This window comes from Stigmatopora argus, chromosome 9 (assembly GCF_051989625.1).
Source record: "Stigmatopora argus isolate UIUO_Sarg chromosome 9, RoL_Sarg_1.0, whole genome shotgun sequence".
Lineage (NCBI taxonomy): Eukaryota > Metazoa > Chordata > Actinopteri > Syngnathiformes > Syngnathidae > Stigmatopora > Stigmatopora argus.
The window spans coordinates 16088780-16114097 of NC_135395.1; the positions used below are offsets into that span (position 1 = coordinate 16088780).

Here is a 25318-nt window from a genome sequence, read left to right on the forward strand (position 1 = left end):
TGAACCATCAATCTCAAAACTGTAAAGCAGATATTACTAACCACAAGGTCACCATGCCACGAGAAATGTTGTAATAAGAAAATGAAAATATTGCAATGACAACCAACCCATAATGCCAATAAAAATAATTTAATATTCATATATTGATCATTGCATTGTAAAATAAATACAATCACAAAATGTCCTCCAAGTTGGATGACCCATGAATTAGCCTAACATTGACAATAACTCTTTCATAGAAAAGATTTCCAACGATCCATTCTCCTTTCACATATAAAACATGACAAATAACTTATGATAAACCAGCAAAAGAGTACACAGGTTCCTATGTTGTCAACCGATCCCTTTTCACTAAATTCTCTAAACATTTGACAGTTTCTGAAGTACTCGGTCGCAGCCAATGATCTGTTGAGAAGGATTCTATCGAACTTTGACGATTGTGAGTGAGGTGAGAAATTTGAGGAGGTAATAAGTCATCATCGTCAGACAAATCCACTGTTCCTGGAGACCAGAATTAGAGGAATCATTGATTATGATAAAAAAAAAACAGGTTTTAACTATTTCAACAGAGCTGTACCTGCTGTGTTGCCACGACGACAAGGTAACATATTTTCCTCACTTTTCTCTTCCCAGCTTGACTCTGCTTCTCCCTGCCTTCTGATACCTGAGAGGATTGCATTTTCTCGTTCCTAAGCATCAGATGTAAAGAAAAAAATTGTCAGAGTTAAGGATCCTCAATGTAGCATTATACAGTTGTGATGTCCAGATCCGATATTCAAGCATCAGCACCTGATACGACTATTTTTGGTTTATCGGATCCGATCATGTGGTGCTTTTTCGGCTGCAGTAAATCAACCAAGAGGCAAACATGACTACATCTATTTAGAAACTAATGAAAGTAACAGACTATCGCGTAAGATTGTAAACAAAGACATTCTTGTCTTTAATACAAACAAACTGATTTATCATTATAACTGGTTAAGGTATATTTTGCAAAAATATGGCAAAACATAGCTTGAGATAAAATCAGATTGGATCAGAAGTCAAGAGGTTAGTATCGGGATATTCTGATTATATCGCAAGATGATCAGTGTGACAGGGTCAAGTATGCAGATCGAGCATCTGATTGTGTAAAAACTGAGTACCGGAGAATGCTGGGACTGTTTGGTTAGCCTTCTCCTTTCCCGGGCTGAGAGTTGGGCTGTCTCCTCAGCCTCTGGGGAGCTTGGCACAGGAAAATCATCTCCTAAAGGGCCTAAAAACACCCAAAACCAGATGTTAGTTCAGTTATCTTAACCACAGCACACAAGGCCGTCCGTGTCTTAAATATACACTTGGTTAAACACATTTTCTATAGGAACATTTGTCAAATTTATGACCAAACTATTTTTTGGTTGTTGATCAGTTTAACCACAGCTGACCTAGAAATGCGCTATCTGACTCCAAGAGGGATCCACTTGCTTGTCGCCCCAGGACACTCCCCTAAAAAAAAATGACAGTACAATTTATGTCCACATCAACAGTTTCTGGTACATTCATAAGAGAAATAGAGGACAGTGATTTGCTTTTATGCTCACCAGATCCCTTTGACGGGGAGGGGACGTGTCAAAGTAATCTGAAAATAATAATTACAGTAATTAGGGTAGATAAAACACACCCGATGACACATTAAAACAAAAGGCATTCGATCAACAATTTCATATTTGCTTACATTATCTTTAATCATACTGGCCTATGGATAGACATGAAATATGTGCAACTCAGACAAATTTTTCAGGCTTTTTTCCTGTAGTTATTTTTTCATTTATCAAGAAGAAATGTAATGTTTTGAGTAAAAAGATGCATTTTATAAGTGTCAGGGTCGCCAAGGCTATGCCAACTGGAATCAAATGAAGCGCTATTCTCTAACCATTCGTGCGAGTGGACCTCTGGCTACCGAGCTTCTGAAGTGGATCATTGTAGACTTGCTCCCTCCTGTTGGCTATACCCACTCTCTCCAGCCACTCCACCTCATTGGAGCCCAGTCTGGATACATCATCTGACAAGCAAATACAAAGCAATCGGGAATAACTTCCAGCTTCTATCCATTCTAGAAAAAAACATTTTACAGTTTTAAGTATATTAACCTAGGTAATTGAGCTGAAGTGAGTCGTGAATTCGCAACAGGTTACTTGGTTCCATGTTTCTGGAGCGCAGCTTTCGAACCGGAGCCTGGCGCTTCAGCCTTGCCATCTCAAAAACATCCACTTGTTGTTCAGATTTTCTGTGGAAATCAAGATATCAGGCATTTTTTTTGGTATTTTATATGATCATTTTTAAATTAATATCGTCCATTATATCCATTTAACTATCATAGACAGGCAAAAAAGCCATTTAGCAAAGCCTTATATTATTTCACTATTATCCATTATTCATTCAAACCAATGGGGTCAATGTTAACTCCAAGTTTCCAAGCAGTGTTCTCTTGTACTGTCTAACTACAATGTTGCAATCTTTATCAAAAAAGTTCAAATTATACTTACTACTAAAAAAGATAACGGAAAATGAAGGCTTTCTCAATATTGTTTTCTTTTTTAATTTCAAATTTGATTTGAATTCTGAAATGAAGCATTCCTACACAGTGGTGATTGCCTAATGATTTGATTTGCAGAACCAGTGCGACGGTGCTGACGACACAATTTGTTGAAATGTTTTGACGAAGGCAGGAACTGTTAGATGTACGTTGCAAAACATGAAATCTGACCTTCCACTCATTAGGTAGTCCGTATCATCACAATCTCCCTGCTGCAGATGAGTCTCAAGTCGCCTTTGTTCAGCACGAAGCTGCCGACGCAGTGCTGACAGTCCACTGTATAAGTCAATTTTATTCGCTGAAAACAGACATGAAAAGGACTTCTTAAAAAAAAAAAAAAAAATACTAAAAATATGTGAAAACCAGAATAATTATTGAGACATAATTATTTAAAACTGCTCTTTAAATCTATCGTGCTTTTAGGATGACATGTTTACATAGTGGTACTGTAAAGACCCAAAAGGCAAACAAAAAAAATCAATTGGTTGTTTGAAATGGACAGAATACCACATTCCAGAAGGTAAAAGTCTGTCTTGTTCCTGGAGGAATACGACTCATTTCCTAGAGAAATGCAGAGGCGTTCTTATCGGGAAATACTTGGGACTTGACTGAAATACTTGTAAAGCCAAATTAAAAAAGAATCATTGCAAGAGTGAACATCCATGTGAATACCAGCAGGCTACTGGACTTTCCATTTAGAAGAACAAAATGTCTTCTGATTAAAACCATTCCTAATTGTACCCCCAAGGAGTTTTAAATGATGGCCCCAATGGATACAAAGCATCTTCTTTTCATGCCTACGCACCTGAAGCTCTTAGTTGATTTCTACATGCAGGAACAGGGGGAGAATGGTGGCCAGACAAAGATCGCTCCTAAAGACATAAATAGAAAAAGGGCAAGGGAAATGTTTCCAACCACAAAGACAGAAAAAAAAAATGGAGAAAGAGGTACTTCTGTTTTAATAAAGTATAACAAGATAGGACAATTATTCTTGCTTCGTCAGGCAGTCAAGAAGCATAGACGATTTAAATCATTTTGTATGGAAATGTCTGAGACACTAGCCACCAAAGTGTGCCCAAAGTTAGCTGGGATAGGAGCGAGCACCAGTGCGACACTTGTGAGGATAAGCGGATCGGAAAATGAATGAATGAATGTCTGAGACTCACAGACAGTGGAGCAGTAGATTGGCTGCTCTCTGCAATGGGGGATCTGGGGGTGTACTGGCTCCTTTGTAGATCTGGAGAAGGTGGTTCCCGGTAGACCTAAACTCACGGGGGGGGAAAGACCGATAGAATTGTTTCTGATTTTTTAATTGTCCTGCCAATCAACTAAAGGCTACGATAGGCCAAACCAAGACGAGTGAACATGCTGTTTTTACCAGGGTCTGCTGTTCTTGCTCATGTTGCTTCTTCTGTGCTATTTTTTTCTGTTCTGGAGGTGGATTCCAGTGGAGCTAAACTCACAGGGGAAGAATTTTTTTTTAAAAGACTGCAATAAAAATCAGAAAAGATTCTATCACAATATAAATGATAATAATATAAAAACGGGAGCTTTTGTAAACGGTCACTTAACCATACCAAGACAAGCGTAAACATACCGCTTCTAAAAGGGTATTCTGTTCTAGCTCACGTTGTTTCTTCTGTGCTTTATTTTTATCTTCTAAAGGTGGTTTCCTGTGGATCTAAACACAAAGGAGAAAAAAAATCAAACGACTTAAATAATAATTTCTGATTTTTAATACAATCCTTAAAAACTGGTTGAAATTGTTCTGCCAATCAACTAAAGGCTACAATTGGCCAAACCAAGACAAAGTGAATGTACCGTTTCTACCAAGGCCTTCTGTTCTTGGTCATGTTGCTTCTTCTGTGTCTTTTTTCTCTCTTCCGGAGTTGGTTGCCGGTGGAACTAAACTCACAGGGGAAGAAAAAAACGGAAAAGATTGTGAGACAATCTTTTCAGATATTTATTGCAATCATTAAAAAAGATGGTTTATACGTATTGTACTTCCTATCAACCCAAGGCTGCAATTGGCCAAGCCAAGACAAGAGTGAACATACTGTTTCTACCAGCACCCTCTGTTCTTGTCCACATTGGTTCTGCTGTGCTTTCTCTCTGACTTCTGGATGTGGTTCCCGGTGGACCTAAACTCACAAGGGAAGGAAAAATAATAATCAAAAGACTATGATAGAAACTTTAAAAAGATGGTTTATATTGCACTGTGTTCACTGCATCACTCCAATCAACTAAAGGCTACATTTGACCAAGAGTGAACATACCATTTCTACCAGGACATGCTGTTCTTGTTCATGTTGCTTCTTCTGTGCTTTCTCTCTCTCTTCTGTCTTTTTTCTCTCTTCCTCCATCCTGCTCTGTTCTGCAAGGTTCAGGAGTTCTTGTTTCTTGGCCCTTTTCTGTGATATAGATTTGACTAGTCCATAAAATACTGCAGATTCAATTTGATTTAGCAATGTGCATTTGAACAAAAAGCCTTTCACCTCCATTTCATTCTGTTTCTCCTTCTCTTGTTGCTCTTCACAACGCCTCTTCACGGTAGCATAATACTCTTCCAATGACCTCGCATCCTTCTCTTCCTGCAGTCTCTTCCGTTCTCTCTCCTCAGCTTGTTTTTGCCTTTTCTCTTTAATCTGAAAGTCATAGTACAATTAAAAATCACTTTATCAAAATTTAGAGTCCTAAATAACGGAAGAAAGCCAACCAGGGGTTCAATAAGGCCAGTGTTGAGTGATTTTACAACGTGCCAGAAACATTAAAGTGCGAATTGGATAAAACTAATTTACCAAGGAAGAATTTATACGGCACAGTCACTTTGAACCTTTTGAAAACATTTCAAACATCGATACCTGCTGATCCAGACCAGCTCTGTACGCATTCATTGTGAGCTGCTGCGGTGCGGCCTGTGGCATTTGAACATGAGTGAAGCCTAGAAAAACAAACAATCCCCCCCAAAAAAGAAAATTATTTATTTTCATGGATTTGCTTTCTTTAAAAAAATGCTTGAACTCTTGTACTTTTAATCATACAAAGCAGATTTGAGTTACCTTAAAATGCTCTATACATAGCCTGACCTCCCAGTTTAAGTTCAATGGAAGGCAATGAGTTAAATATCTTAAATTTAAAATAAAATAAATAACTTTAGTGCTATTGAGTGCCCTAACCAGAGTTTTTCTGTTTGCACAAATTCTGTTTTATAAACTTTTGATTGATTGAAAATGTTATTTATTCAAGTATGTCATCATAAAAGGAAAAATTGAAGTTGAATTTTTATTAACTCCTGTTTGCAATGACTGTCACTTAAATTTACACCCATTTCCAAAACATCTCTTCAACTAAAATAGAGCAAAAATATATATTTTCATTTTAAAATAGGTTCTATTTTTTGGGAGATGTGTGTTCAAGCCTGATCAGTACCAGAGATCCTATTGTTGGGATCAGGGGTTTCAGCTGGGCAGTTTAAATTCACAGATGGTGGTCTCTGTTGCTGCTCTGGTTCAATGTAGGCCTCTTCATTAAGCTGTCCACGGTGGCCTGTAAAATGAAATTATCTTGAGGAAGAAATAATTCATTTTAACCGCTTGCTGCTTCTTGTAATTTAAAAGGATTGGATTTCCGAGGAAAAGAACAAGTCATTTAATATTAGCACTTTCACACCTTATCTAAAAGGACAATTTCACGGTCAGTTCTCTAAACCAGTCAAACAAACAAAAAACAATTCATGGACTCATTTAAATGGCATGGTGACAACGTGTATAGATGGGTTGACAGCCAATAAGACCACGTATTAAGTATTATTAAAAAGAACTTTGTTACAGTACCAGTAATACTGCTTTCACTGGGATCAGCTTGAGAGACGGCATTCATAGCGAGGGCTCGCTGTTGCTGCTCTGGGTTACTAAGGGCCACTTCATTCAACTTGTGCATCTGTTTGAGGTCAGCTTGTCACGAGGAAACAAAAGTTGACTATCATATTCTGTATACACAAAACTTTGTTGTACAGGTTTTTAAATTGGGCATTAAGAAAGGTTGGGAGGAAGGGGGTGGTCCTACCCACCAATGAGATTTCCTGTACTGTCTTTTAGAGGAGCTCCACCTCCACCTCGACCCCAAGGCTGAAGTCGCTTCATGTCAGTCTCGATCTTGGCCTCGTAACGCTCTTGCGCTTCCCTCTCCGCACGCTTCCGCTGTTGTTGCTCTTGAATCTTTAAAAATAGTGCTTCAGAAGTCACAAGAAGATCCTGCAGTCCTTCTTAGTCACAAGATACTTTAAATGACCAAATCGATGAGCACAAATCACAATGAATGAATATGAAATGGGTTGATGTAATTTTGAATTAAGGTGCAAGGATTCATTTGCATCTACTACTACTTTGACAATTGATTGTCTGGCATAAAATTGAACAAATCATGGCAATTTCTCAGATTTCACTTCTGATTGTCGTTGCGTTTTTTTTCTGAGATTTCGTTTTGGTTGCCAATAAATCATAGAAAACCCTAATAAAGTTGCTGTTGTCCTTGCAGACGCTACAATATACAGGTATAGTTTTATACATTTTTTTTTTACTTTAGTTTTTTTTTTGCCCTATGATATTTCACTGGACACCACACTCCATTAAAAAGTTTGAAAAACCGAAAAAACATACGGGCAAACCTAACGATTTAACAGGTATGGCTCACGATACTGACATCATAGAGGAACTTCAAGTTGACTGTATCTTAAGAATGTGGACTGTGCATTAATGTAAAACATGCTCTCGGGGTAGAACAGTCCTAAAACACAAATCAATGACGACTATGGAAGAGACAAAGGAGAAGTGAAGGGCAAGGAGCAGGATTGGTGTGGCAAGGGCGCACTTCACATCTGATATCATAACAAAGATCTAATAAATACATGGTTTCGAACTGGGGATCCAAGGATTATGTAGGACTACTTTTAAATCTATTTTACCTTGTTCAATATCTTGCAGCTCTCTTGGCTGGCATCGTTCTGCCAAAATAATCACAAACTAAGATGGTGGTTAAATTTATTCATAAGGCTTGAAACTTCTACAATTATTCCAAGGTGGTGACTATAGTACAAATCATCCCAAAGTATTTAATCTGAATAATTTGACAGTTCACCAGATGTTTCATCAACAAGGTTCCTTGAACTACTGATTTATTTTCATGACATTCAATCTGATGATAATAATTGGGCTACTCAGACAGCCTTTGTTAAAAAAAATGTCTTGTTATAATTAAAAAAAAAACTGCACCTTACTCCCTCATCACGAGAATGCTACTTCTATTACTTTTAAGTAGCAGAAACGTCACTGATTCCCAATCATAGGGCTGTGCCAACCTACCTAGACAATTCTATTTTTCTAAACTTGGGTTAAAATAATTATACAACTATTAATCTTACCTGTTATGTGTAGTGAAATGGTGAAAAAAAAATACTATCATATTATAGCAGAAAGTACAATTAAGTTTGCCGGCCAACATTAGGATCTTATTTCAGCGTACAACTTTATGGAGAAGAACAATAGCAATATGCTTTCTATAAATGCTGCACAATTTACCTGTTTTTTTAGTTCATCCGCATAAGTCAACGTCTTTTTACTGGTTAATTGAGGCTTCTCTGGAGCAAAATCCCCAATATGGGGGACTGTCGTAACAGTATCAGTATTGGGTCTGTAAGGGGAAAAAACACTGAAAATTGTCACTTTTTTGCTCTATATATAAACATATTGATCTAGAGTCTTGTGAATTGTAGCTCAATCTTAACCAACGCACTTTAGTTGATTCTAACTACGGCTAGTTATCCTCCTCAGTTCTATCCTGGCCACAAGCGTTAATCCTGTTATGTATTTTTTTTCTCCAATAATAATTTCTGAGAAATGGTCAAGTTTTAAAATTAAAATAAAAAACTGGGGCTAAATAAAAGAGCGCATGGTATCCTCAAAGACAGTTCATATGATACTGATACTTCATTGTCAGAAAAAAAAAGGTGGAGATATTTACTGTGGTGAGGATTCAGGAAGACTGCTCCCGCTTTGGGGGCTGGCATCATTGAACTGACACGGCATAGCTCCTTCAAGTGGCATGTTGAAGTAAGACAAGGGAAGTCCCGCAGCAGGGTATGGCATATGACCATCTAGACAGGAAATATTTCAAGTTGACTTGAACTGAGATCAAATACTTTGCAGAAGAACTTAGTACTCACAGTAGGCAAGGTTTGGGTCTAGCAGGTTTCTGTTCTCATTGTAGTAACGGGGTTCTCGAAAGGGACCCTTGTAGGCTGAGTGAAGGTGGTGAGGAGCAATCAAAGGAGTTCTGGAGAATTAAAAGGAGCTGAATTGGATAACTTTATTCATCCCGTATTCGGGGTTCCTTGAACTACTGATTTATTTTTATGACATTCAATCTGCTGATAATAATTGGGCTACTCAGACGGCCATTTGTTAAAAAAATGTTCTTTCTTGTTATAATTTAAAAAAAAAATCTGCATTCTGCGTGATGTTCCAAGGATTTGAAATTACTAGTCAAACTAAAAAGAAATTGTGGCTTTTCAATAAAAATCTGATAGGTGTATTTCTGTTTGTTTGTTTTTAAATACAAAATTATTAAACACTAGCACGTTACCTGGAAGTTTCCACAGGTCTGTGGAAGGGCACTGCAACAGGAGATAGCGCACCTCTATTTGGGTCCACGGTGCCACATCTACACACTGAAGACTGAAATGCTTCATGGAGTTTATCTGGTGGAGGCGTTCTCCTACCACTAGCACCAGTTCCCCTAAGATTAGGCAAGCCGGATGATGATGATGATGATTCACTCTGTCCCAAGAGGTAGGACTCTTTTCTCCTGCTCAAGCCAAATTGCCTGATTCGGTTTGGCTGTTGTGTGGACACAAAGGAATTGAATATGAATGACAGCTATCCAATTAGCTGAAGGGATATGCTTAAAATTGACTGACATCGAATGGATTTCATAGGTATCCAAAACAACAAGCATGAACTGATTAGTCCGACAATAAAGTACATGCGTTTTTGTAGTTGTTGTTAGTTTTAGGGGACCTTTTCCATATGGGGTTTCAATTTAGTAGCTGTATCAGGTTGGTTAAAAAAAACGACAAATTAAGACAACATCATTTCCTAAATACAGCACAAAGGTAAGTTACCTCGATTTAGTGGCCAAGGGTGCTTTTCTAAAATTTAAGACAAGCCGTGTTTCTTCTTTTGGGGACATTATCTTTGTTCTACTTCAAAGTGAATCATTTTGAAAGAACTTCTTGAATAAAGCTTTGTGACATGTTGATAACAGCCTATAGGTGTTTGTCCTGTAAAAGCTATGTGACAAGATGATGACCTTAGATCCATTTATATTGAAAATAAATCTAGCCATTTGGCATAATTTGAGTATGCAGAATTCAACAGTTACTAAACGTAAGTAAAATAAAATGGATAAATTACTGTAGAAAGAGCAATTAAATATCTCAACTGATTTGAGGATATCTTGATCGTTCATTTAGCTGAGAAACAGCTAGTTATAGTCTAATGATAAAAGTGACTGCATTTTCTGACATTAGTTCAATAAAATGAGGTCAAACATATGCTGACCTGTTTTTCTGGATCGTTTGCCCCTGTTGCTGCAACTTTCAGCTCCAACTCTTTCTCCCTATAGCAAGCACAACATAAAAAATGATTACATCAAATTGCAAAGCTTTCATCTAAGAATTGATAGCTTAGAATTTTCTCCGAACAAACACAAAATATTGTTACATAATTTGTTTTATGTTCCTTATTTGCCTTTCAACAAGCCACAATGCCTTTTTAACAAGTGAGTTACTTTCTGTGTACACTAGAATTTCGTAAAATAAGTCAAAACAATGATCAGGAAAAACCTGCCTCTTTTTATTGCTGTAATGCTCGGCTATCTGTTCCTGCAGCTCCTCTCTGTAGCGTTCCTTCCTCTTCTGTAAGACTTCTTTAGTGTCAATTACTCCTGAAACAGGATAGGATTTGTTAAAGTAAAATTATTTAGTAGGGTTTACAAAGGCTAGAAGTCAGTTCAGTAGCATAGGGCTAGGCAAATATGTTCTGTGTGTTATTTTCACCAATTAAAAGACCAGTCGAAAATTCAGTTTCATCCGGTTTGTACAGTGCAGTTGTTCGCCTATCTTGTATGACAAAACCTGATGGAATCTCTCCTTCCTCCCTTCAAAAAAACAAAAGAACATACAACAAATCTATTAAAAGATACACAAAGGACCTGTATAAAAAGAAACGGTTGAAAAGCTATTTTTTAAACTACTACCTGCCATCATTTTTGTTTTGCTTTTCATAACTGGACACCAACCCTCTTTGCCTAGTACTTTTGACTTCTGTTAGCTTGTTGTTTGTGTACTTGTCCTCATCCGACTCCCGATCAAACAGCAGGTCTCGACTGATGTGGTTTCTGGCACTTTCAGCTCTGTGAGACTCTTTACTGGCTTCTGTCAGTGTGGCCACATCCCTTCGCGATGGGGGGCGCTGTCTGGCACCATTTTGCTAGAGACATTGGTGTGATGCAGCGTTAATTTTAGTAAGGATTCATAGTTAAATATTTCTTGTTTTGAAATGATAGTCGTATTCGAATTCGAATTTTAACATTCATTCCACAAGGAGTTCAACATGGCACATGGGAATTGTCACCTGTGCAATGTAGCTTCTATAGTCCATACGAAGTTCAAGCTGAAGCTGTTTTTTCTTCTTTTCGTACTCCAAACCAAGAGGCAAGCCGATATTGCTGCTCTCATCTGAAAGATTTTTTTAAAAATTGATAAGTGGTACGGAAAATTCTAATTCAATTCAAAATTTGAATTGAAAATGAATAATGATAGACATTAAAAAAAAAGAAAAATACAATTTTGCCATTTGAAGCAACTGACAAATCACAGAAAGCTTGACATTTACAATCTGTATTAACATGTACCTTTCTCCTGTGCAGATAATTTGGGAGGAATATTCTCCTTGAATAGTGAACCATATGCACCATGAGGTTTTGCCTGAAAATTAAAACACATCCGCTCATGAACGTTATGTCTCATGGTTCTCTGAAGGTATAAAAATTACAGGGTCTCATACAGAATTAGCTCTAGCTATAAAAAAAAAAATACACTGAATACAGTCATACAGTTTAGCTTGTTTCCCTTAAATAAATTTAAAAAACGTGAGTGTTTTTCTGATGACATTATACTATGTATTCAAACACTGTGATCTTAGGGTGGAGTTGGTGGTTTGCCCGTCCACCTCACAGTTCTGAGATCGAGGGTTCAATCCACAGTGGGTTTCGACCTTCCTGTGTAGAGTTTGCTTTCCCCGTGCCTGCGTGGGTTTTCTCCAGGTTGTCCGGTTTCCTCCCACATCCCAAAAACATGCATGCAATGTGCGTGTGCGCATAAATGGTTGTTAGTCTCCATTTGCCCTGCGATTGTATGGAAACCAATTCAGGGTGTCCCCTTGACTACTGCCCACAGCTGGCGTGGAATAGGCTCCAGCATCCCCTGCACCCCCTTTGCATGATATATGGAAAATGAATGAATGTGATCTTATTGCCTTGTTGTTTTAGTTTTAAAATTGGAACCCAGTTTTGCTAGATTTGCCATGTCGATCCTCACCAAGACTTCCATGTAGGGGGGCTCTATATCCAAACTTGCTCTATCTTGAGCCACTCTTTCCTTGCGCTCCCTGATGAATAGCTCCAGCTCATCCTCCATATCCACTTCGTAAAAGGTATTTACATACAAACTAAAATAGAAAAAGAAAAATTCATACATTGTCATGTGTGGATGTTGACGAATTAGGACATCGACCACAGGTCACTCGAACGAAGAACAATCAATTAAACAAATCATGTAAACTTGCTGCAATTCACTGGCAGCCAGTTCCTGATGAACGCCACTTACTCCACATAGTTAGTTGGGATAGGTTCCAGCACCCCCGCAGCCCTCGTGAGGCTAAGCAATCCAATATTTCAATTAAAACTTACTGAATAATAAATAATTTCTTTGGCCAATTTTAAGCAGTTTTTAGGTTTATGGGCATCTGGCAATTAAGGTTGTGCAAACAAAATGGTTTACTAATTTGAAAATCCCGCTTGTTTGAGACTTATGTCAGACCTTCCACAAATTTCGGCTACTTCCAAATAAGAAAGTACAGTTCAATAATTCTGAGTGGGGTAAATAGAGGTACTGCATCTTTAATTTACGTTGTCAGGCAACCACAATACAGCCCTAAGTACCGAGAATGAGCTAAAATAAGCTACAAACCACGTTCCAACTATTACTTCATAAATAGCATCGAGTGCAATGAACGCACTTAATGGCAAAAGCGATCAATTATGACAGAATGTTTCACTGCGTGTGCTACAATATATACATGCTATTTCAACAATATAGCTTAGGTTCATCAATCCTGTTTCCTTACAAGAAAACCGCGAAGTCTTTACTGAAAACAAAATGACAACTATAACCAATCAATCACATACAATTAAATGTTAGATTATTTAAGTATCACGCCGTGAAACAAATTTGTTTAAATTAGTAATATGTTACTTCACCTACCTAATCAGACCAGGAAAATATCTGCTATCGCAACTGTGGCGCCTTGTTTTCTTAAATATTTTTCCGAGTGTGTCAACTAGAATTCCGGTGTAAAATGTCAAAATAAAACGCCAGTGTAGTGAGCGTGGCTGCAAAATGTCTCTCCTACGGTTTCAGACTTTTGTGTTTCAGAGGAAAAATGAAAATATAAATGGTAAATAAATGGAGTTTGAACGTTTATTGGTAGAACGGCAGAACTTGACCAAGCGAGGGCTCTTAATTAGAAAAGACGAAGCGTCACTTTTTGTTGTTTAACATTCATTTTTCATGACAAAATCGAACCGCGCTGGGTGTGGGTGGCAACCTCAGACGGCAACGACTGTTACCGGGACACACTTGTGAGGCCATTGTCTCCAGGGGCCGGGGGAGTGGAATAATATAACACCTTGTCACTTTAATCACTGCAAAGTTTGTTTCTATAATTACACACTTTTTAAATGATGCCGAGAATACTTGGAGTTCATTAAATCAAACATTTCTACCAGAAAATACACCACACCACTTGGCCATGGTATCTACAAAGAATTAAATTCATACATTGAAGTTTTTTCCTCAAAATGGTACTTTTCCCTAAATGTTCAATAAATCGGATACTGGATATTGAATGTACAATGGCTAATGTTTGAACCAGATTTTTACATGCAAAAATAACTTTTTATTCTTACCTGAACTTTTGTAAACATCTGGTTTCAACTGTAAATCACTCTTAAAAGTTTGTGTATTGTCACCCAAGCAATCCACTTTACACTCACGTGGCAAAGGCTCCATCACTGAAATAGATCACTGAAATTTTAAACAGGATCATAATTTACATTAATTCAGCTTAATGGATGAGTTAAACATTGATTTAGAAAAGCCATTTATGAAAAACTCAATGTTTTTTTTCCAATTTATTGCTTATATAAACGCTCTCTAAACAGTTTTTGGTAAAAATAAAATCTATCAACAATTATCATAAATAAAATAATCACATTGACTTTTACATGGCATTATATTGCACAATTATAAGCCTTAACAAGAATCACAGAACACAATTGTTGCTCAGATTTTGTGTAGCAGGAATGTTCAGAGGTTGAGTTCACACGTTTCATTGGTCACCTTTCAAAGGCAACGAGTAACCTGGAACTCATTAGTCTTTGCTGCATTGAATCAAGGTCTATTATGATCACTTTGAACATGGACTCAACCGAAGTCGCTTATGCCTTCTCCCCTTATACAGATGTGACGTGGAGCAGTGGGTCTAAATATGCCCAAACGTGTATTCATACATTCGTCCTGTTCAGTTGTCACTCTTTCTTAACTAAATCTTGTCCCTTTCCATCATTTCACACTGTGTGATTGAAATGATAAGTCCATACCGACTTATCTCATGCTCATCAATCTTAATGCAAGCACTTCAAAAACAAAATGTAAAAAGTAAAATGTCATCGGCGTTGTTAGTGTCATTATCAACGGAATTACGTTTTTGATCATGTTTCCATTACAATCAGTTAATCTTCAAGGCTCATTTTGTGCTGTGGAAATGCTACCATCTGTGCAAAGACCAGTGAAATGATGAGAACCGGACGTTAATATTGACTTCATTGAGGTTGACAAATGATCCCGGACACACCTCCCAACACAACACAATGGTAGGCAGCATCTTGAAGTTGCCATTCATGATTAACAAGAAAATTAAATGATGAATAAGTGACTATGCATTAAAATTGTCACTGTAATCAAATCAGGACCCTGTACTTTCCAGAACTCAGCATATTTCTTGATCCAAATTCTGGCAGTGCTCTCTGGAAGAAAAACATATCAACTAGTATAACAAGTTTGAGTGTAAAACATTTTTTTTACTTGTTCAGATATCAACTTCTGCACGGAGTTCAGAAGACACTTCCTTCAGTAACATTTCCATTAAGACCTACAAAAAGACAAAAAGACAAAATTGTAAGGCTTGAGTTGATTTAAAAAAAAAACATGCAATTAAAAAAAATTGTGACCCTCGTGTTCTTACGTAAATAAGATGTTTGTTGGCACTAGCTTCCTGCAGGGCATTGAAGACTTTGATGACCCCATAACGGGCATTCTGCTGGCCCACAAGATTTGCTAATGCATCTGACATGCAAGAAAAAAAACAAATGTGGGGTTAAATTGTCAGATGATACATCTTCCATTCACAATTTAAACATTTTGGGGGTGCTGGCTAGCCTTCCCTTGAGGCAATCTTTGCGGCTACCTGGAATATTGTCAAGTAGTTTTTGTTGCGCTCGTTCCTTTGTTTCAATACGCTGGGGATCAGTTCGGACATTGACATGTGGTGCCAGAATACCATTGGGCCAGAAAGTGTCCTTGAAAATATTGATGTAACAGACCAACATCTGTTCAGAGAAAATCCAGTTCACTGTATCCCTGATCTGTCTAAAGAGGGGAAGACAAAAAAGTGCAACTTCAAATTTGCAAAATACTGTTTTCCTGCTTCAGTATTATTTGTTATTTATATTGGTTTTAATTTAGACTTGTACTCACTTGTTAATAGTTCGTCCAAATGTCACCTGGACTAGTGCAATGAGGGTCTTTCTCACCCATTTAAACACTGTAGTTGGACAGAAGGTATAGTTTAATATTAATGATTACATCATACCTGTCAACCTCTGCCGATAACTGCCCTTATAAATGATTATGATTCCCCTTACAAACCCCCCAAAAACCTTACAAACACCGTACGAGTCGTACGGTGTTTGTAAGGTTTTTTGGGGGTTTGTAAGGGGAATCATAATCATTTATAAGGGCAGTTATCGGCAGAGGTTGACAGGTATGGATTACATGGAATTCAGATTGAAACACATCTAGAAAATAATCAAGTTTGAAATCAAGATAAGACCTTAAAGAGTTGACAACTAGGGATAGGAAGTATTCCAGAAAGTGGTGTACTCACTTCCTCTGAGTTCAAATATCTCTCCAATGAGCATAAAGCAGGGCTCAGCTAGAGGATCTCTTCTCCCATCTGTCTCATCACCATAATCCGACAAGTCGCTGTCGTCATCTGCCTCTTCCTGTAAACAACACATTTAGTCAAAACGTCGGTCAAAAGTCCTGGGTTTGTTCATACCTCCGTATGAGAAAAGAAATCGCCAGGAAGTTTCTCCAAGAAGGAGGCCAGAGAGAAAGAAGATTTCTTCTGAATGGACATCACCTTGAACAAGAAAGGAGCACAACTTCAATGTATTGTCTCAGTTATTCATGACCAAAAGTACAAAAACGATCGCTCTAAATTGTTGGTAGTATTTGGCCTTTAAAAAAAAACACAGATACAAAAATAAATTTCTTCTGACAAAAGTTTCAGACATTTTTGGGGGGAAAATTGGTTACCTTCAAGTGTTCTGGAGAAGGGCTGAGGAATGCGTAGAGTGCCTCTGACTGACACAACCGCTCATCTGTAAGCAGCCGCTGCAAAAACACAAATTTTGACAAACTGTAATACAGTACATGTGGCCAAAACAAAACCATATTTTGAAGGGTTTTTTTTTCATACTAAACGAGCATATTATAGTAAGAAATCACAAGTTTTTGTAGTTTACCTGCAAAAATGTATTAAGCTGAATTTTGCTCTTATCCAAAAACTTCTGGTCAATGGATTTGAAAGGAAGTTTGCTAAGGGACGGTAACTGGAGCTTCTTCAAAGATGGAAAACACTAAGAAAACAAAAAAAAATACATCACATTTGCAAAGAAATTTGAGGTCAGGTTACTGAAAATTTCGAGTTAGTACGATTGATGAACCTCAGTCAGTTTGCGGTGCAACCCATGAAATTCGGTCAGTTTTCTTTGGACATTCCAGCGACTGTTCACTGCCTCGTCACCTTCGGCCAGGGTGACGCACACACTGTAACAAGCCACAGTCTCGCCACCTTCTTCTGTAGCCTGAAATTAGACGTGCGTTTGGTCTAGAGCACATGTGTCAGAGTGGCGGCCCGGGGCCAAATCTGGCCTGCCGCATCATTTTGTGTGGCCCAGGAAAGTAAATCATGAGTGCCGACTTTAGGATCAAATTAAAATGAAGAGTATACATGTATATTAAATTTCCTGATTTTCCCCCTTTTAAATCAATAATTGTCATTTTTTAATCATTTTTTTCTGTGTTTTTAGTTCAAAAATCATTTTGTAATAGTTAAAATAACCATTGTTTTAGATCTATAAAAAATGAATATTCAGGGCTTTTAATCCAGTTCTTTTAATCCATTTATAAAATAAAAAAAATCTAAATATTATATCTAAAATGGTCCGGCCCACGTGAAATCAAGTTGATGTTAAAGCGGCCCGCGAACCAACACGAGTCTGACACCCCTGGTCCAGAGCATGCGTCTGTCTGGCTTTGTTTTCCTGTACTGTGTAGTAATGAAGAATGCCAGTATTGAATAACCAACCAGCACAGATAAAAGGAACTGTTTTAATTTGGAGAGGATTTTCAAGATTGCTTATAATAGTTCTCTTATAACTGTTCTTCACAGTCAGTGTGAAGTTGTATGACCTTATCATTTTTAATGTGTTTTATCCTACCAAATAATGCAAGAAATCAACCTACTTCAGCAGTAGTAATGTTAGCCCTCCAGTGACCCAGATTTTCACACCACCAGTCGGTCCTCGTGATGTGTTGCTGTAGTTCACTGTGCTCTCTCTCCATGGCTCCTATTTCTTCCTTGAGTTTGCTCACAATCTAAAAACAAAGAAAGGACTAGCTAGAATGATGGCAATGTAAATGCAATTCTAACTTTGCCCTTATTTTCTTACCCTTTTATCAGGTTTGGGTGCATTCTGAATAGAACCAAGAGCTTGTCTCTTGTACTCTAACTTGTCATACAGCTGACGAAGTTTAGTAGCCGCGTAGCTGGCCTGTTCATTGATTCCTTTACTGCCCTCGTCACACAGCTCCTCTCCAGCCTCTAAACTCCGACACTGCACCGTAACACAAACATTTTTATAAGATAAAAACAATCTTCACTAAGGAATTTATAACACAAATAACAGGCACATATTGTGTGCTCAAATTGGTCACTGCATGTGCCTGACCTCTTCTTCCTTCTCAGTGCTAGACTGTGATTGGCAGTGCTGCTCGTCACGTCTGATAACTTTTTCGTAGAGGTCCGAAACCAGGAAGGAAGGGTAGTAACGATCCCTCATCGTCTCAGCCACCTAAAAAATGACAAGGACACCACATTTCATGAACAACTTGGCATTGCACGGCTTTTGGGCTCATAGTAATTCTGAATGGAAATCGAACCTCTTCCTGTAGTCTCAAAAAGACTTCAGTTCCTCTGTTTCCCACTAAACTTTGTTGGATCTCTTTCAACAAAACCTTCTCTACTGGAATCTCTTTGCTCTCTACAAAGAACTTCTGGTAGATTTCTCCCACGATTTGTGGCACCTCATTCTGTTAAAACCACAAAACAAGAGTGTATTTTCATGAACTGAACTCTATTCAAACTTTTGTTACAAAAGTAACCTGAATAATTTGGCAAGCAACCTTGTTAGCAGTTTTCAATGTTTCCACCAATTCCCAGAAACTTATCAGAGCTCTTTTGTCAATTCTCTCCATGTAATCTCTGAAATCTCCTCTGTAACTTGGATTGCACAAGATGTCATCAAAAAGGAGAATCTGAATATTAGAGGGTAAAAAATATATATAGATTGAAATTCAGTAACACGATACTAATTAAGGCCCCGTTTTGTAAAAAGACAAAATAAGAAAAGAGTACCCTTTGGCTTAGGGGCTCGTCACTGTCATCAGTTCCTCCATCTTCATTGTTTTCATAATTTGGTCCACCAAGTAGACGGATGCGTTTCTCACATTGCTTCTTGGCAACGGTAAGCTGATTAATGTATCGCTTCTTGTCCCTGGCCCGTAGTAGGTCTGCTTTCATGGGTGCAGATTCTTTGCCTTTTCGGTCTGGAGCAACAGAAAGAGACATGTATGTGAGGTCACCATCACCCAGTCCCCAAATCACCAAATTTCAGGTTAAAAAGCTGTTTTAAGAAAACAGGAATCCTATAGTTTTAGACTTGGGGTAATACAAAAAAACTAAGATCAGTTTTGGATTCTGCACCCCCAAATGTGTTAATCTGTTATATGATGACACTCACTTAACTCATGATAACTATCTAGTTGTTTTCCCCCAATTACATCATGGACGGCTAGCACTGTCAATTGCACCGAAACATGAGTATTTAGAGCCTGTCCTCATGATAGGCAATAAGTTAAATACAATGTTGATTAAAAAAAAATCTAGTTTTATTAGTGCCTGTACTCTGGTTATTTGTATTGATATTATTCTATCACTTTTGTTTTGAATTAACATTTTATTAATTTCTAAATTCAGCTATTAAAAAGTGAAAAATGAATACACAAACAAATAATACCTTTCTGTTTCTTGAGTTGAGGCAGGCTGCTGATGGTGGTGGCATGAATAATTTCTACTACTATCTGATACCTGCAGAAGGGGAAATAAATGCTGTTCAGTATATGAAGGGCTGTCAGAAGGATTCTGTGATTAATATTACATAAATCGCTGGTCTTGGGCAAAAACATGACTTTCCAAGGAACATTAATTTTCTTTGCCAAGCCCTTAAACTCGTGAATTGTTGTTAAAGAGAGCATGCCATTTTCATCAGCTATCTTGTCAAAAGAACATACAACCACTGTGACTGTGTGACAGTATAAATTAGCAAGAGAGAAAAAATTCAACTGTGACAAAATTTGTTTCATAGAAAAGTTTGGCCTCTGACACACAATACATCAACTATAGCATGTACAATTATTGTTAATCTTCTAAAAAATACTGTAATAAGAAAGCGAAAGTCATGGATTTGCTAATATCTTGCACTAATGAGACAAAATTGCTTTCTGTATTTTCATCACTGAGGTTTCATTTCACCTCAGAAGCACTGTCTGCTCCCATGGTAACCTCAGCAGACAACAGCAAGAAGAGAAGCTTTGCTAACTATTTGTCATTAAGCACTGGCCTGCCATTGAATCTATCTATTATGCATGTAATGTGCTTTATTTCAGTGTCATGCCTGAGTTGTTTGAGGAAAATGACATCGGTAGAAGTTGATATCAATTTGATGAAGTCTTCATAGGAGGCGGCGTAAGTGTAAGCTTTCTTCTGTTGCTCAGCCAGCTGTTCCCTCTGCTCCATTTGAGACAGGAGCATCTTGTTTATGGAGTCGGGGTCACTAAGAACTTCCACCAAGGGCTTCAACACTGCAGTGCATATTTGGAAACATATCAACAAAGGACAACTTGCAACATGAGATCCTAAAATAATAAATATGTTAAAAAAAGTCACGTTTTGTGATGCCAAAGAATTATTTAAAGGTAGATTTATGACAAATTTACATCATGTCTGATTGGAAATACAGGCAAACCTTGGTTCTCGAACGATTTAGACCTCAAATAAAATGTTGTTTGACTAAAAAAATCTGAACTTTTTTGTCCCAGAAAGTGGAACAAACTTCGGAAGTCGAACACGGAATAAACGAGACGCCGAGCACGGGAAATCTACGCCAAAGTGAGTAGCAAGAAAATCAAATACCTTTGGGCTGATTCACCTGAAGCTGTTATGACAGGGGAGTCTTTTCCAAGGAATAACGTTCATCCTTCTCCTCTCCCTCAACCAACATTTGCGTAAGCCAAATGCTCAGCACTACGAGGGTAATATTATTTTTTCATTGTTCTTGTATTTTAGTTGTACTGTTTCTTGTGTCTGCTTTTTTTCCCTGCATTTTTACATATTTGTATAGCATCTTGGAACTCATTAAGACCATTTACATTATTTGTCATGGGAAAAATAGATTAGGAATTAAAACCAATCGCTATTTGAACAGCCTTCTCCAACGAATTGTCGTTGAAAACAAAGGCCTTTCTGTATCTGAATCACCAACACACTGCCTTACAAACACTAAAATCACATGGTTGATACAAAGGATGAATACCTTTAGTTGTGATGACTTCTGTGAGGCAGCAACGTAGTGTGTGAGACTTTGCATCCTTTTGTGGCAGCAGACATAGCAGCAATATTCTGGCGACACAGCGAAGGAAGGCCAGCTCTGACTCTGGACTGACCAAACAAGGATGGAGAGAAAACGGCCGAGCTCCCTCATCCGGTCTGTCCAAATATGACAAAGACACAAAATCAAAAGCGAACAGCACATGTATAATTTTAGGTCAATATTTAATAAAAACATTAGCCATGTTTATATTCCTACAAAGCACTGCATTGAGTACCAATGGTTGTAATAAACAATATCACGACGAGATGATAAGAGTGCGCTATCCCTTTTTTTCTGGGTGTTTTTAAAGTGAAGATATGATGTTTTTTCTCTCCCTTACCAGAATGTACAGTGAGTCAAAGTGGAAAAATGAGGTGAGGGTGCAATAACACACTCCGTCACAGCATTACTGAACAATATTCTCCCAAAAAGTTGGTGCACATCTGCACTAAACAATAAGTTTTTTTGTCGAATTGCTTACCTTGCTGATGCAGCCTTGAGGCCAGTGAAATGTGTATGTAAAATACGAATGGTGTCGTAACACACCACGTTAACGAGATCTATGTCAGCAAGTCGACATCTCAACTGGCCAATCATCTGCCACCAATCCTCTGACAGCATGGAGTAAAGCTGACCTTCATCAAGACTCAAAGGAATGTACCAGGAAAGGATGTAATCTCGGTAGGCATAGTCCAACACTGTGGGAAGACCACATTTTTAGTTCAATATTTTTTGTTATCTCTTAAGATTTAGCACACCTCAGAACTGAAACTTTAAAGAAAAGTTAAATAGTAATTCATTGGGGGGGGGGGGATTATTGTTGTGTGCTTTGTAGATTTCAACCAATGACCAACTATGTATAGTATAATAACAATGATGTTTTTTTAGTTATACTTTTGGAACTGAATTCAAATGTACACCCTTTGTGTAAATAAGGAAGCCACCTATGTCTCAGTTTCGCATCTCATTTTGTGTCACACAGGTTGACAAGTTTAAACATTGGTGTCTGGCTCTGATGACAATGGGAACAAGAAGCCATCGGTCAGCAATTTTTAAGAAACTGAGGTTGTTGTGACATTTAGCAGAACCAGTGTCATGTGTTTGACATTTCCTCAGTGTAAAATTGTAGCTTACAAGGTAACTTTCGATGGAGTCTAGTAGGTCGAATGTTAGTATTGTTTACATGTATTGTATTTTTTTACTGGAACAGTGTTTGGATGTTAGTCTCCTTTGTTGATATGATGTATCAATTGAAGATTAGTGTATCTAGATCTTTAGTTTTGTCTTCCGCATCGCTATATATTAGACAAAGAAAGAAAAGCCAGAGTCTACAATTTACCTTCCTTTAGTGCTTTATCCAAGTTGTGTGATACCACCACCCTCCGACTCTGGTTCGAGTCTTGTACTGGGGCCAGGAATCGAGTCTATAAAATAATCAACATTAGTTTATTTGCCTCCAGTCAGTGGCAGTGTAAAAAAAAAAAGAAATAGTTTGTTAGAAAGGTGCCTAGGCGGGACATGAAAGCCTTGAAATAAAAGAAAATAGATATAATGTTGATATTTTCTTTCCAGTAGCAACAAGAATAACTCATTAAGGAGAAAAGTGAACAGACAACCAATAGCCTGACAGCATAAACAGTATTGCTTTTCTTAGAATGAATAAGCCAAATTGGACAAGCGTGTGCTTTGTTGACGAATGCACGTGGCTCCTTTTCACCAAGCAGGTTAATTTAAAGCCTTTAGACCATTAAACTGAAACCAATATATTAGTTTACTTCATTACCACAATGTCAGATGATCCATCAATTTGTTAGGTTCACACTATAAGAGACTTGAATGAACAAAACAGCATTTTTTTCAGTTTTGAGCCGCACTGTCACAGTTTTGTTAAAACATAAAATTATGTACGATGGTAGAAACAAATCTGAAATGACGATTTACTGTAAAATTACTCTTAATGTTAAATCAGTGCCCGTTTTAGTGAACACTAAGATGATATACAGGCGCAAATTCACAATTTATTCTATTGTTTGATTGGCAACAAGTGGCTTAATGGCTGAAATCTATAGTTTTGCCAGTGGATATACATTGTTGTAAAAGATAGGCATATTTTAAAGAATAGTAATCTCTTGAGGCAACAATAACTCATTCACTGCCATTCATGGCAATGGACGTCCAAACAATTTGAACTTAGGTGGCTGGAAGTGAATGTTTATGTTTCAGTATTATTGACAGTGATAGACATCCACTCAAGTTAGGAAAAATTGGCTAACATCCCACAGCACACATTAATTTCTGTAATAGTATGTGTTACAACATTGTTATTGGCAATTACTGTCTTAAACAATATGCAGCCCGGCGACCGAGTGGTTAGGCGTCAGCCTCACAGTTCTGGGGTTGTGGGTTCGATCCTCACTGTGTGGAGTTTGCATATTCTCCATGAGTTTGCGTGGCTTCTCTCCGGGTACTCCGGTTTCCGCCCGCATTTTGAACACACTAAATTACCGCTAGGTATGAGTTCGACTGTGAATGGTTGTCTCCTTGTGCCCTGATTGGCTGGCCACCAATTCAGGGTGTCCCTTGTGAGGATAACCAGTATAGGAAATGAATGAACATCCATAACACCATACTTGTGCTACATGATGGTGAATGAAAACAACTAAATGTAAATGAACGTTCGGTAGCAGCATCTTACCATGAGCTTGTCGAAGAATTCCAGCTGTTGGATTGAATGCCTCCTGTGTCTATCAAAGCGGCTGACTTTGAGAGGGCTCTTCCTGACAAGCAGAACGAAGCTCCCGGCCAAGAAACACAGTAGGGCAAACGACACATAGATAAAGAGCTTCAAGAAGAAAGAGGTAAGGGACAGGCCTCCCCATGACAGCTGGAATACTACGGCTGCCACCACACCCAGAAAGAAAACTGGGACAAAACGGAAAGAGGAGCTGAGAGAAGAGGAGGAAGGGCTGACAAACATGGGCCCCTCTCCTGTACTGCTGCTCCCTCCAGTCTGTTTTGTTGTGGTAGATGAGGGGGTGGGCATACTGCCACCCCACCATCCATATATGTTCCACTCCTTTTCGGGCAGAAAAGTGGATTCCCTGGTCCAAGTTTCGAGTTAGAGAGGTAGACACACTCTTGTATACCCTCGACTACAACATTGTGTTGAGGAAGCGGCATCCCCGCTCTGGCATCTCCTGACCGACCTACTCCGCTGTGTCCCCCGCCTCTAACATCGGCCCGCCGGGCGGGGACAATTCAGTCATCCACGGAGTGGTCACCGGGGGTAGTACCACGGTTGACCTTGCGTGATCGACACAGGCACGCGTCTTGTTGGACGATAAGCGGCGGAATGAGACCAATGGAACCACAAGCACCGTCACCTTGGAGACAAATGGATAGAGATAGCTTAGTGGCTGCGCTAACACGGATAGCATTAAATAGCCAAAACACGATATTAATATAAGTTGTTCATTATACCCGCCGTGGCTCATGTGTTCATTTAAGACTCGGTAGATTTCTTTACAAGTTAGTCTCGAAGCAAACTTCAAAATACTACAAAACTAGCCAACGAGCCTCCTCCTGTATTAAGCCATGTAAAAACAGCTAACATTAGCTACTTCAATATCGTTTCAAATGAGTGATCGGCAAGATTACAACTCCGTGTTTTTCTTCTAAAATGCCAGTTAATGGAGAAAATGTAATTACATTTTCAATTTTGGGGGAAAAAGTGGCTTTAATCCTTGGGAAAAAAGGTCTGCGACAGTTCAAAACAAGCTGTTCTTTTTCATCGAGCTCCAGATGAATGACAATCTGTCGGAACTCGCAAAGGGTGTCAGCCAATCAGATGCGGTGTTAGAGATAGGTGGTGTGTTTGTTTTGGTTATAACACACTCCGAGCGGGCGGCACCATTTGCGATAATGGAATCAGAAGCTTGATAAAATGCAATGGTGGAACCAGGAATATGAAATCAAGCGCACACAATGTGATCGCTTGTACTTGGTACCACCACCAAAGGTAAATTACGTCTATTTTCGAAGTAGACGCGACATAAAAACTATGATTGTAGAATA

The 25318-nt window shown here is 38.3% G+C and overlaps 2 protein-coding genes and 1 long non-coding RNA gene across 4 annotated transcripts; 1 reads left to right on the top strand and 2 right to left on the bottom strand.

Moving 5' to 3' along the window:
• Window positions 1–110: 110 nt before the first annotated feature.
• Window positions 111–13234, bottom strand: LOC144082495 (centrosome and spindle pole-associated protein 1-like). Its single transcript, XM_077609711.1, has 28 exons — window positions 13173–13234; window positions 12228–12357; window positions 11543–11615; window positions 11263–11366; window positions 10886–11118; window positions 10686–10786; window positions 10473–10573; window positions 10189–10242; window positions 9212–9465; window positions 8793–8902; window positions 8591–8723; window positions 8149–8260; window positions 6642–6789; window positions 6406–6525; window positions 6002–6118; window positions 5434–5513; window positions 5068–5217; window positions 4858–4983; window positions 3739–3834; window positions 3378–3444; window positions 2744–2870; window positions 2127–2263; window positions 1910–2038; window positions 1578–1615; window positions 1422–1482; window positions 1146–1255; window positions 578–689; window positions 111–501 (listed from the first exon to the last, which is right to left on the bottom strand). The coding sequence occupies exons 2-28, from the start codon at window positions 12324–12326 to the stop codon at window positions 326–328; spliced, it is 3168 nt and encodes a 1055-aa protein (XP_077465837.1). The 5' UTR covers window positions 12327–12357; window positions 13173–13234; the 3' UTR covers window positions 111–325.
• LOC144082496 (uncharacterized) lies at window positions 10000–20852 on the top strand. The gene is made up of 3 exons (XR_013303262.1): window positions 10000–10014; window positions 20262–20340; window positions 20694–20852. It is a non-coding gene; the product is annotated as an uncharacterized LOC144082496 (long non-coding RNA).
• On the bottom strand, window positions 14087–25054 carry LOC144082494 (sorting nexin-25-like). 2 transcript variants are annotated; one of them, XM_077609710.1, is made up of 23 exons: window positions 24953–25054; window positions 23940–24627; window positions 22584–22668; window positions 21726–21942; window positions 21188–21360; window positions 20270–20456; window positions 19613–19683; window positions 18952–19142; window positions 18720–18851; window positions 18477–18626; window positions 18266–18388; window positions 17987–18151; window positions 17781–17912; window positions 16979–17119; window positions 16778–16891; window positions 16569–16646; window positions 16309–16392; window positions 16135–16252; window positions 15726–15792; window positions 15436–15617; window positions 15214–15314; window positions 15054–15120; window positions 14087–14995 (listed from the first exon to the last, which is right to left on the bottom strand). In XM_077609710.1, the coding sequence occupies exons 2-22, from the start codon at window positions 24285–24287 to the stop codon at window positions 15058–15060; spliced, it is 2922 nt and encodes a 973-aa protein (XP_077465836.1). In that variant the 5' UTR covers window positions 24288–24627; window positions 24953–25054; the 3' UTR covers window positions 14087–14995; window positions 15054–15057. The 2 variants fall into 2 exon arrangements, with proteins under 2 accessions (XP_077465836.1, XP_077465835.1); XM_077609709.1 differs by having other exon boundaries at window positions 14087–15120.
• Window positions 25055–25318: the final 264 nt, after the last annotated feature.

What these genes read in the sequence shown, in the direction of transcription:
- LOC144082495 (XM_077609711.1), bottom strand. Translation starts at nt 12,326, where the DNA reads ATGGAGGATGAGCTGGAGCTATTCATCAGGGAGCGCAAGGAAAGAGTG. An exon ending in GAGCTGGTCTGGATCAGCAG is followed by an intron (nt 5,218 to 5,433) that starts GTATCGATGTTT and finishes TATGACTTTCAG; the next exon opens with ATTAAAGAGAAAAGGCAAAA. An exon ending in AACAGTCCCAGCATTCTCCG is followed by an intron (nt 690 to 1,145) that starts GTACTCAGTTTT and finishes TCTGATGCTTAG; the next exon opens with GAACGAGAAAATGCAATCCT.
- LOC144082494 (XM_077609710.1), bottom strand. Translation starts at nt 24,287, where the DNA reads ATGCCCACCCCCTCATCTACCACAACAAAACAGACTGGAGGGAGCAGC. An exon ending in CTTCTCCAGAACACTTGAAG is followed by an intron (nt 16,393 to 16,568) that starts GTAACCAATTTT and finishes TTCTTGTTCAAG; the next exon opens with GTGATGTCCATTCAGAAGAA. An exon ending in TTTGGACGAACTATTAACAA is followed by an intron (nt 15,618 to 15,725) that starts GTGAGTACAAGT and finishes TCCCCTCTTTAG; the next exon opens with ACAGATCAGGGATACAGTGA.